Source organism: Hyla sarda, chromosome 5 (assembly GCF_029499605.1).
Source record: "Hyla sarda isolate aHylSar1 chromosome 5, aHylSar1.hap1, whole genome shotgun sequence".
Taxonomy (NCBI): domain Eukaryota; kingdom Metazoa; phylum Chordata; class Amphibia; order Anura; family Hylidae; genus Hyla; species Hyla sarda.
Window position 1 is genome coordinate 258,651,055 of NC_079193.1, and position 12,095 is coordinate 258,663,149.

At 42.9% G+C, this 12,095-nt stretch overlaps 1 protein-coding gene across 7 annotated transcripts in view; it reads right to left on the reverse strand.

The window, feature by feature from the left end:
• Nucleotides 1-12,095, reverse strand: part of MTCL1 (microtubule crosslinking factor 1) — a 190,955-nt gene that overhangs the window by 42,303 nt on the left and 136,557 nt on the right. For all 7 annotated transcript variants that reach the window (XM_056521591.1, XM_056521587.1, XM_056521590.1 and 4 more), the window contains 2 exons: nt 6,704-6,940; nt 4,396-4,605 (listed from right to left, as the gene is read on the reverse strand). In XM_056521591.1, coding sequence (XP_056377566.1) covers nt 4,396-4,605; nt 6,704-6,940 — 447 coding nt within the window. The remainder of the gene's footprint in view (nt 1-4,395; nt 4,606-6,703; nt 6,941-12,095) is intronic.

Sequence of the window (12,095 nt, forward strand, 5' to 3'; positions counted from 1 at the left end):
TTTTTGCTGGGCGGATGTGGGGGACCCTATGAATTGCTCTCTCTTGTCTTTTGACCAGTTGTCTTCTGGTGTGGATTTCTCCTCTTCTGAACGGTTCCACTACTTGCAACTTTGGCACTTTATGTTCTCTACACTGAGTTCGGTGGTTGTTTCTCAACCTACCAGCTTTGAAAGATTATGCCGTGGTGGACCTCAGACGAGGGGACTTCTTTCTGATATTTATTCTATTCTTCTTCATCCCCCTGACGGTGATCCTCCATCACACCGTTATATGAGTCGCTGGGAGGAAGTTTTAAATACTACTATTATTCTCCCTCAGTGGCAAATTATCTGGGAGCGGGCATCCAAGGCCTCAATCTGCACTGCTTATAAGGAGACCCAATATAAAATGCTTATGGGGGGTTGAACTGAACTGCTGAATAGACTGAACCCTGCTATTCCCCCCCCCCCAGTGCTGGCACTGTGGGGTAGGACGGGGATCGGTTTTCCATATTTTCTGGTCCTGTCCTTTCATAGTGGACTACTGGAAAATGGTACAACATGTGCTGACGGATGTCTTGGGTGTCTCGGTTCCCTTAGACCCCCTCATATACCTTTTGCATCTATCTCATCGGACCTTGTCTAAAAAGCCCTTTAAGCTTTTCATGTGTGTTGTTCTGGCTGCTAAGACCCTTATTGCTAAGTACTGGAAGAGGTCTCTCCCTCCCTCCAAGGTGGATTTATTGGCCCATATACGTGAGATACGTTCCTTGAAATCACTCACGGCTTCCTTGAATAACTCTATCCCTTTGTTTCTCTCTGCCTGGGAACCATGGGACCGATTCTCTGATCGACAGCCTCCGTGATCTACTCTGTTTTTCTTTCCTGTTCCCTCTTTCTTTTTCTTCTTTCCTTACTTGTTTTGTGGGTTGTCTTATCGTGTGTCTTTGAGCTCCCCTTCATGTTCCCCCCCTTGTCTGTGGCTCCTTCAGGCTGGTGTACTTGTTGATGTTAGTGGGATGCATTTCCCCACCTATACTCCCTTATGGGCTGGAATTTTTGATCTTCATTTGTTGATTCCCCTAACTGGGGGACTTGCTTTGTCACCATTTACTCATGTCAACTTTATGTAAATTTTTCTTTATGCTCGACTTTGTAATGTTTTGTTGGCAGTAAGAGGACTTTGGTCCTTATGATGTTATTTTATTATCTCTCTGTTTTGTAAAAATGAAAAATATTTCATTTAATAAAAGTATGGTCTGATTTCAATGCCACATTTTCATACCAAGTCAAGGTCTTGACAAACAGGTCAACATGGCGACACATCGGTTAGCATATCTGCTTTCGCAGCATTGGAGTCCTGAGTTCAAATCTGATCTCAACAACATCTGTTTTGTTTGTGACTTGTTCAGGTTCCTCACAATTTCCTCCCACACACGTCAAAAACATTCTAATATGTCCGTTGACTTTAGCAAAGAAAATAAATAATTAAAGGGGTACTCCGCCCCTAGACATCTTATCCCCTATGCAAAGGATAGGGAATAAGTTTCTCCTGCAGCCCCCCCAGTCTTCTGGTCCGTGCCTCTTTGCTCCGTGCCTGATGATCCTCTGGCCACTGTATTGTGAGTCATCAAAGTTCGCTCCGTGCAGCAGATGACTGGGGGGGGGGGGGGGGGTCTGCAGAAGAGATTGCAGGGGTTCCCAGCGGCGGGACCCCTGCGATCAGACATATTATCCCCCTATCATTTGGATAGGGGATAAAATGTCTAGGGGCGGAGTACCACTTTAAGTTTAATCTCGATAACACTGAACAGACAGCATATTTTTCACCATGACTGTCTGTCAAAGTTTTTAACCTCTTGAATACTATAATGGTCTTATATGATTACAATGCACCTGATCCAGGAAGAAGGATTACGTTAACCCCAAAATTACACAGGGATGACTTTAGTACGCTCTGCAGGTGAAACCATTGTTTAAAAACAGAAGCATCTTGTAAGAAAATATCACTAAATGAACTGATCATTTGTAATGGGAGTGGGTACCCTATGTGAATAGAAAACAAGTAAAGTGAATCATACAGCCTTTCCTTAAAAATCCTCTGAACTCAATAACTTGTGGTGAAATAAATGTGATTCAGCTTGACTTTGGCTCTGTTCACAACACATCTTGTAGAGATATACAAAAAGAGAATGTCCTAATGTATACCTCCCACAGAGGGCTCAGACATAAGGCACTCTATAGGCATACAGTGACATACATTGTCCATATATAGTACAATATTTCTTTTATTATTACTGGATCCCTCCCTTTAAATGGCCTGGTCTATTAAATAACTTAACAAATAAAGAGATATATTGATATACTGTATATCAGACCAATTCATGATAACAAATACTTTTTGGCATCCACTGGCAGAATACAGCACTATGAGTATGTTTACTGTATACACTGGGAGCTGTCTTAGTGTATCAAACAAACATAGGGCTCTAAAGCTTGCACAGCCTTTCTGTTAGATTATTGATCAGGTCATAGTCTGACACACACAGAATACTTAGCACTCTTGTTACATTTCTTATGTCACAAAGAAAAAGCATCAATTGGATATTTATGTATATGTCTCTATTTTCAAACAATTGGAATGTCTCAATTTCATTTTTCAAATTCACTGAAAGGGGTACTCCGCTGGGGACCCCTGCAATCTCGGCTGCGGCACCCCAGACATCCGGTGCACGGAGCGAACTTCGCTCTGTGCTGGATGACTGGTGATGCGAAGTGAAGGCTCGTGACTTCACGGTCACGCCCCACTCGTGACATCATGGCCACACCCCCTCCCATAGACTTGTATTGAGGGGCGTGGCCGTGACATCACAAGCGGCGTGCAGCCATGACGTCACGACCCTCCGGCACTGCACCCAATGGCTAGACAAACGCCAGGTGCAGCAGAGAGATCGTGGGGGTCCCGCCACTGGGGATAGGGGATAAGATGTCTAGGGGCAGAGTACCCCTTTAACCCCTTAAGGAGTCATTTGGACCTTAAGGACTCAGAAAATTAAATCTTTTAGTTTTTGTTTTTTCCTCATCCGACTTCTAAAAATCATAACTCTTTTATTTTTTCATCCGCAGACTAGTATGAGGGCTTGTTTTATGCGCGACCAGTTGTCCTTTGTAATAACTAATTTTACCATAAAATGTATGGCGCAACCAAAAAAATACTATTTGTGTGGGGAAATTAAAAAGAAATTTTGGAAGGTTTTGTTTTCATGCTGTATACTTTATGGTAAAATAGACATGTTTTCTTTATTCTGTGGGTCAATACGATTAAAATGATACCCATGATTACATACTTTTCTATTATTATACCGCTTAAAAAAAAATTGCAAACTTTTTAACCAAATTAGTGTGTTTAAAATTCCTCTATTTTGCTGACCTATAACTTTTTCACTTTTCCATATAAGCGGCGGTATGAGGGCAAATTTTTGGGGCCGTAATCTGTAATTTTTTTTATACCACATTTGCATATATAACATTTTTAATACATTTTTTATCAATTTTATTTGGAATAAAATGTTATAAAAAAGCAGCAATTTTGGATTTTTTTTTTTTACGTTCACGCCGTTCACCGTACGGGATAATTAACATTATATTTTAATTGTTCATTTATGTTTTAATATCGCACGGGGCGATACCAAATAAGTTTATAAAAAAAAAATGTTTACACTTTTTGGGGGTAAAATGGGGAAAAACTGACAATTTACATTTTTATTGGGGGAGGGGATTTTTCAAATTTTTTAAAACTTTTTTTACTTTTATTTTTAAACTTTAATAGTCCCCATAGGGGATTATTTATAGCAATCATTTGATTGCTAATACTGTTCAGTGCTATGCATAGGGCATAGCACTGATCAGTGTTATCAGTCATCTTCTGCTCTGGTCTGATCGATCTCAGACCAGAGCCGAAGACCCGTGGAAGGCAGCGGAGGCAGGTGAAGGGACCTCCGTCTGCTGTTCTGGATGATCGGATGGCCACGGCATCCATGTTAGTGACCACAGCGCTGCAGATGCCGTGATCTGTATTGATCACGGCATCTGAGGGGTTAGTGGCGGACATCCGTGCGATCGCGGATGTCGGCCATTACCGGCGGGTCCCTGATCAGGACCTGGGACCTGCCGCGCATGACCCGAGCATCGCTCTGATGCTCGTGGTCATGTATAGGACATAAATGTACGTCCTGGTGTGTTAAGTACCACCGCACCAGGACGTACATTTACGTCTTGCGTCATTAAGGGCCCAACCATTGCCTATATTCCCCCCCCCCCCCCCCAAAAAAAACTGTGTGACATCTACAATGGATATTTGCCAAGGCAAAAGCAGTATGATCAGCTTCAGCTTGTAGGGATTGAACACTCCAGTACCTGCTTCTGATGCTGAAGTATCTCAGCTGTCTGTAACTGAGGGCTCAGGTCTCGGCTGTGCTCTGCTGTGGAATGTGGGGGATAATCTGTTAAGGCAAACACTCCATCATCATCATCATCATCCTCCTCCTCCACGTCTTCCAAGTCAGGAACGCCTTCTCTGAAGTCACAGTGTGCAGCAAGTTCAGGAAGGGTGTTCAGCTGGTCAATCTGCAAAGAATCCACAGTTCACAGTTTACTTCGGAACTAAATCCTACTACTAAAAAAATGTAGTGCTTTAGGCAAGAATCGTCACCTACATCAGCAAACACAACTTCTGCAAAGTATTTTATTAGTTGGACACGGTTCACATTAATATAACCAGCTATTCACAAATGAATACATATATCAATCAGCCAGAACATTAACCACCTGCCTACTATTGTGCTCCTGTTTGGTCAAAATAACTCTGAGCCAATGAGGCATTGGCTCAGACTTCTAACAAAGTCAATATATTAAAATGCAGATACATTTTTACCCTGATTTATTGGACATCATATTAAATAAAAGTGATTTCATGTTGCAGGATGACTACTTTTACTAGCAGTGTGGGACTGCGATGGGCTTTAATATTACACCGTTATTTGCTAATTGCTACATGCCGTGGTTTGAGAAAGCATATTCAAGAATAATTTATTCAAAAAAATATTGCAGAGTTTGGATAGTTTGGCTTCGTTTTATCGATGATATCTTTTACACATAGAGGAATGAAACTTAAGCCTTGAGTCACTGATTTCCAACATAAACTCTATATGGGAGAAGCTTACTTTCAAACTGCAAAGGTTAAGAGAGAACTCATTTTTTGGATACCTGGGTGATTAAAGGAGTAGTCCAGTGTAGAACAACTTATCCCCTATCCTAAGGATAGGGGATAAATTTCAGATCGTGGAGGGTCCGACTGCTGGGGCTCCTCGTGCTCTCCCGTAGGGGCCCCGGCTCCCTGGCCAGAGAGCGCATGTCGACCACCGCACTAAGCGGCGGCCGACATGCCCCCTCAATACAGTGCTATGGCAGGGCTGGAGATTGCCGAAGTCAAAAAGTAACTTCATAAATCACAATTGCAATGTGTATGCATAATTGTCACTGATCCAAAGGGACCTTCCTGTGTTAACAATGTGCCCAGTGTTCTGCAGTAATAAAAGGAAAGGCTCTCCCTCACTCTTATAATGGTGAAGCTTTACCTATAAAGGGATACTATATATATATATATATGAGTAGCTATACCATTTATATTCTAAAAGGGAACTTTTCATGTTGCTGAGGGTAGCATAACATTGGGACAGACACACTGTTTCTAGCAGTCTCTTCCTGACAGTGTAGGGTAGTGTAGATTTGGAGCATTTAGCCTAATAAGCAACAGCATGCTGCCTGAGATAAATCTGCTGTTGATGGCGCCGCCCACCCGTCAATGATTGACAGGCTTCTCTCCAGGCACAGTGCTTGTGGGCAGGCCAGTGGACTCATCTCAGGCATCAAAGATTAAAAATAAAATCTGCTAAAATGGCTAAAACAAAAAGTCAGCAAAGTCTACTTTTTATAAATTAGAATGCCAATATTACAATTATAGGTCATGCCACTAAAACACCAATGCCAGTAAAAGGCAAGCAAAAAAACACACTGCAAACAAGCACAAGGGTGGGGAATGTGTTCTCAAGTTATGAAGCATGTGCAACATTTTTTTGTGCCGAAAAACTTGTCAGCCAGCCCACATTAAGGAAGACCTAGTATACATAAAGGATTTTTTTTACATGTTTTTTTTTTTATTCTACAACAAAGTCCTCACACATAAAACAGTTTTAAAGGGAAACTGACAGCCTGTTCACCTGCACTAAACCCAATAAACTGGGTTATAGTGTGGGTATCCAGCATTAAAACGAGGGGTCATTTATAGAAATCGGTCCAGTGGATTAATAGTTATGCCTCCAGGTAGCGGCACTTCTGTGCGCAATAGAGACAGGGAGACATACATCTGTCTATGATTCCACAACATAAAAAAATGCTTTCATTCTCTGGTGCAATAAGTCGAAGAGGAGTGTTCAAGCCCCTGAAATGCTGGGAACTGGAATACCTCCTCACTCCCTATCCCATCCCTGTTTGATTGACAGACAGGGCTTGGCTTCCAGCTAACTGTCAATCAGGGATGTCTTAGCTAACAGTGTCAGCAGCTTGGAACATGAACTGCAGCTGACAGGCACCCTTTAATCTAATACTTGTGGTCAGTTTAACTCTGATAGAGTATAAAGAAATGTAACAGTTGTTGATGATCTACCTGTAGTATGTCATCTCCCACTTCCTCTTCTTCCACCCTTTTACATTGTCGCCAATGTGCCAGCAGCCACTTTAACTTGACATAGAGAACAAAGACATTTTGCTTAAAGTTCCTCAGGTCTTGCTGGAGGAGGTTCTTTTCCTGACTCCATGTTTTCTCCTCCAGCTTATTCTGCAGTGTGAGGCTCTGGAGCTCTAAGTCTTTCCTCCTGATGTTCTTCAGATGCTCTTCTTCTAGCTTTGTGATAAAAATACATAAGTTACTATTAGTAGGGATTTAACATAATTCATTATATCTAACCTTTCTTAGGCCTAGGTCACATCTCCGTTGAAGGCTCTGATCAGAGACAGAAAACATTACATAACAGACACCAACAAATCCCTTTGACTTTATTAGGGTCTATCTGGTTTAGTTTATTTAGCAGGATCTGACCACACCAAAAATCTGCTCAGGCTCCACTAATTACTTTCAATGTTTTTTTAAATTATTTTCAATGAAATGAGAAATACAGATATAACTCGAATACCGTATATACTCCAGTATAAGCCGAGTTTTTCAGCACGATTTTTCGTGCCAAAAACGCCCCCCTCGGCTTATACTCGAGTGAACTCTCCGCCGGTCAATTCCTTCTCAGTGGTCTTCAACCTGCGGACCTCCAGATGTTGCAAAACTACAACTCCCAGCATGCCTGGACAGCCATCGGCCGTGATGTCCCTGCGCATGAACATCCCTGTGCATCGTCATCAAGGCAATGTCACTAGTCCAGGGCCAGCCCCAAGCGGAGAAGAGGGTCTCCCGGTGAAGATGGACAGCCCGGAACGACTAACCCCTCCCACTGGACGGTCCCTGCAGTATAGATGGCCCGGACCAGCTCACCTTTCCTTCCCACCGAGGGGAGGTGAGTAGAAAACTAAAGGGGGGTCTGGATGATGACGAAGGCCGCAGTGGCTGCCGATGGCTGTCCGGGCATGCTGGGAGTTGTAGTTTTGCAACATCTGGAGGTCCGCAGGTTGAAGACCACTGAGAAGGGATTGACAGGCGGTAATGATGTAGGGGGGGGGGGTGATGACGAGGGGGATGATGACAGGGTGATTATGACGGGGGTGTTAATGACGGGGGTCTGGATGATGACAGGGGGGGATGATGTATTTCCCACCCTAGGCTTATAGTCGAGTCAATAACTTTTCCTGGGTTTTTGGGGTGAAATTAGGGGCCTCGGCTTATATTCGGGTCGGCTTATACTCGAGTATATACGGTAATAATAATAATAATAATAATAAACAAGAGACAGGCACAGCTGTCAGCTATGAAGAGTAAATCGCAGACTTTAAGGAACAAGGAAAACATAAACAGGAAAAGCATCCCTATGAAGGGAGAAGAACAGAACAGTGTGCCTGTGAGTTTTAAACATAACAGATTCTGCAACGAAGCTCCAATGCAGATGTGAACATAGCCTTACATTTAATAGCATATTTACAGTAGGTAGCCCTTTTGTCAATGTACATCAATGTTTTCTTTGACATTAACAGTAAACAGAGCATGACAACTTTTTCCGACTTGTTTAAGATTTTACCATATATGTGTACAAAGCATTTAAATGCCCTATGATTCATACTACACCATAGGTTGCAAAATAGGGATGAGACATACACTATATATGTAGTGACTTTCAGAAACATATTTTTCTTCACCTAGTAAACTGATAAAAGAGAGTAGAAAAGGTGAACATTGCTTTGTAGCAGCAAATATATGTGTGTATTTATATATATATATATATATATATATATATATATATATATCTGAGAGTAAACTCTTAACTCATCATGTTACCCCTTTATTTTGATGATCAGTGGGCCTCGCCAGCTTGACCTTACAAAGACTATAATAATCTGAATGTTGAGATCAATTTAATTTTATTCTGACAGCATAAATACAAGTGTCAGGCAATAGAGAATACAGCTGGCACTAATACCGCTAATGAGCGGAACAACTGTCATACAAGTGCTGATCCACGTCTTAGGGACGATAAATGCACTGTCTTGAATCCCGCCTCCAGCGGTGCTCCGTCCAACAGACCAACAGGCAGTAATATCACAAAGAAGATAGAAAAGACGGCAACTCACTGGAAAATCGTGCGGCTTTATTCTCAAGACACAGGGTACAGTAGGTACACAAAGAGCAACGTTTCACCGATTGGCTTTTTCCGGCTCCGGAAGAAGCCAATCGGTGAAACGTTGCTCTTTGTGTACCTGCTGTACCCTGTGTCTTGAGAATAAAGCCGCACGATTTTCCAGTGAGTTGCCATCTTTTCTATCTTCTTTGTGATAAATACAAGTGTCATGTTTAAAAATATTCATTACCTTTGTTTTATAAACATACTAGCAAAGTACCCGGCATTGCCCGGTTTTTCCTTCCTAATCCTTGTTGGGGAGGAAAATCAACAAAGGAGGAAGCTTTTGATTTCATATCCCGTCCTCATATATTGTTGTCATATCCCAACCCCATATCCCGCGGACATATTCTGTCCTCATATCTCAACCTCATATCCCATCCTCATATCCCGACCTCATATCCCGTCCTTATATCCCCTCCTTATATCTTGACCTCACATCCTGACCTCCTATCTCGTCCTCATATCCCAACCTCCTATCCGACCCTTATATCTCGTCCTCATATCTCGACCTCGTATCCCGTCCTCTATACCGACCTCATATCCTGTCCTCATATCGTGACCTCTTGTCCCATCCTCATATCCCGACCTCATATCCTGTCCTCATATCCCGACCTCATATCCCATCCTCATATCCTGACCTCATATCCCATCTTCATATGTCATCTTCATATGCTGCCCTCATATCCTGACCTCATATCGCATCCTTATGTCCCAAACTCATATCCTGTCCTTATGTCCCATCCTCATTTCCTGTCCCCAGGTCGGACTGATTTGCGATGAAGATATTGTAAGCTGGAAATAGAAGGGGTCGTGGTTTTGTGGGACTGGGCGTCATTTGCAAGCCAGACCAATGCACAAAAAGGGTGGGGCTTAAGCAGTGGGTGTGTCTTTGTGAGATGGGGTGCGGCTTGCAAGCTGGACTGACACATTCCCCAGGAGATGCAGAGCAGAGCTTGTGGAGTAAGGCACTGGAAGTCCCATATACTTGCATGGGACTTGAACCAAAAAGCCATCTTTTATATAAGAGTGTTGGTAAGGGTTAATTTAACTATCATATATTTTAATTTGACATATCAGTAATATGTATACAAGATATTATCGAAATATCTCCAGCCGTACGGAAGTTATGTGGGAACATACATTTCCCATAAATTTGCATGGGACTTTAAACAAAAACCCTGACCCTCACAAATGGGGGTAGTTGAGGGTTAAATTAACTATTCTATGTTTTAAGTGGACATATAAGTAACAATTGACCAAATATTATTGACATATAAGTAACATGTGTGCCAAGTTTCATGTTAATATCTTTAGCCGTTTGGACGTGATGCTGGAACATACATACACACACACACACACACATACATACATACATACATACACACATACACATACAGTGGGGGATATTTATCAAAGGATTTAGACAGTTTTTTCCTGTCTAAATTTGTTGCACAGAAAGTCGAAGTGTAAATATGTGCGACTTTTTTGCGACTTTTGCTTTAGAGGATTTTTAGAACATGATGCATTCTAGTCTATTTTAGATGGAAAAATGTATTGTTGCTGAATTTATCAAAAGTGACTTTTCAGCGACAAGTCGCATTGGCTGAAAGTACGCTGAAATGTCAGACCCTGCTGGAGCAGGTTTAAATACAGTCTAAAGCATAGATCACGAAGTCCATGCGCAGAATTTATCAAGAGCCGTACGCCTTTTGATAAATTAGGCGCACAATAGACCAGCCTAACCCTCTGTAGTTTGGTCTATATTGATGCGGGACATAGACAACTTTGATAAATATCCCCCAATGAGTTTTATATATATATATATATATATATATATATATATATATATATATATAGACTAGATAGACTAGCTGAGTAACCGGCGTTGCCCGGTTTTTCCTTCCTAATCCTTGTTGGGGAAAGGAGGAAGCTTTTGAGTTCATATCCCATCCTCATATATTGTTGTTATATCCCAACCCCATATCCCGTCCCCATATCCCGTCCTCATATCTCAACCTCATATCCCGTCCTCATATCTTGACCTCATATCCCGTCCTCATATCCCGACTTCATATCTTGACCTCATATCCCGTCCTCATATCTCAACCTCATATCCCGTCCTCATATCTTGACCTCATATCCCGTCCCCATATCTCAACCTCATATCCCGTCCTCATATCTTGACCTCATCTCCCGTCCTCATATCCCGACTTCATATCTCGACCTCATATGCCGACCTCCTATCCCATCATCATATCCTGTCCTCATATCTGACCTCATATCCCGTCCTCATATCTCGACCTCCTATCCTGTCCTCATATCTCGACCTCATAGCCCGACCTCCTATCCCGTCCTCCTATCTCAACCTCATATCCCGTCCTCATATCTCGACCTCATATCCCGTCCTCATATCTCGTCCTCAAATCCCCTCCTCCTATCTCAACCTCATATCCTGTCCTCATATCCCGTCCTCATATCTCGACCTCCTATCTCGAACTCATATCCCGTCCTCATATACTGACCTCCTATCCTGACCTCATATCCGGTCCTCATATCCCGACCCCATATCCCATCCTCATATCTCAATCTCCTATCCCGGACTCCTCTCTTTGTGAGATGGGGTGTGGCTTGCAAGCCAGATAGACACATTTACCAGGAGATGCAGAGCATGGGACTTGAAACAAAAACCCATCTTTTATGTAAGGGTGTAGGTAAGGGTTAATTTAATTATCATATCTTTTTATTTGACATATAAGTAATATGTGTACCAGGATATCTCCAGCCGTACGGAAGTTATGTGGGAACATACATTTCCCATTGATTTGCATGGGGCTTTAACCCGATAACGACCATGGACGTCTATACTCGTTCAATGGCTGTTACCGGGGTATGACGCGGGCTCCCGACTTGAGCCCGCGTCATACCGGCCAGCCCCCAGCTGATTCCTGTAGCTGGGGGCCGGCGTTAATAGTCGACATGCGGCGATCGCCGCGGCCGGCTATTAACCCTTTAGATCGCCGCTGTCAAAGTTGACAGCGGCGTCTAAAGGTGCCTGTATACAGTCCCTGGTGGTCCAGTGGGGTGGATCGCTTCCCCGCAGCGCGATCGCGGGGGAGCGATTCACTGCTGAGGTAGCCTGAGGGCTTACCTCTCCTCCTGTGTCGGCTCCGGCTCTCTGAATGATAAAGCCCGGCAGGACCAGGCTTTATCAATCGAGCG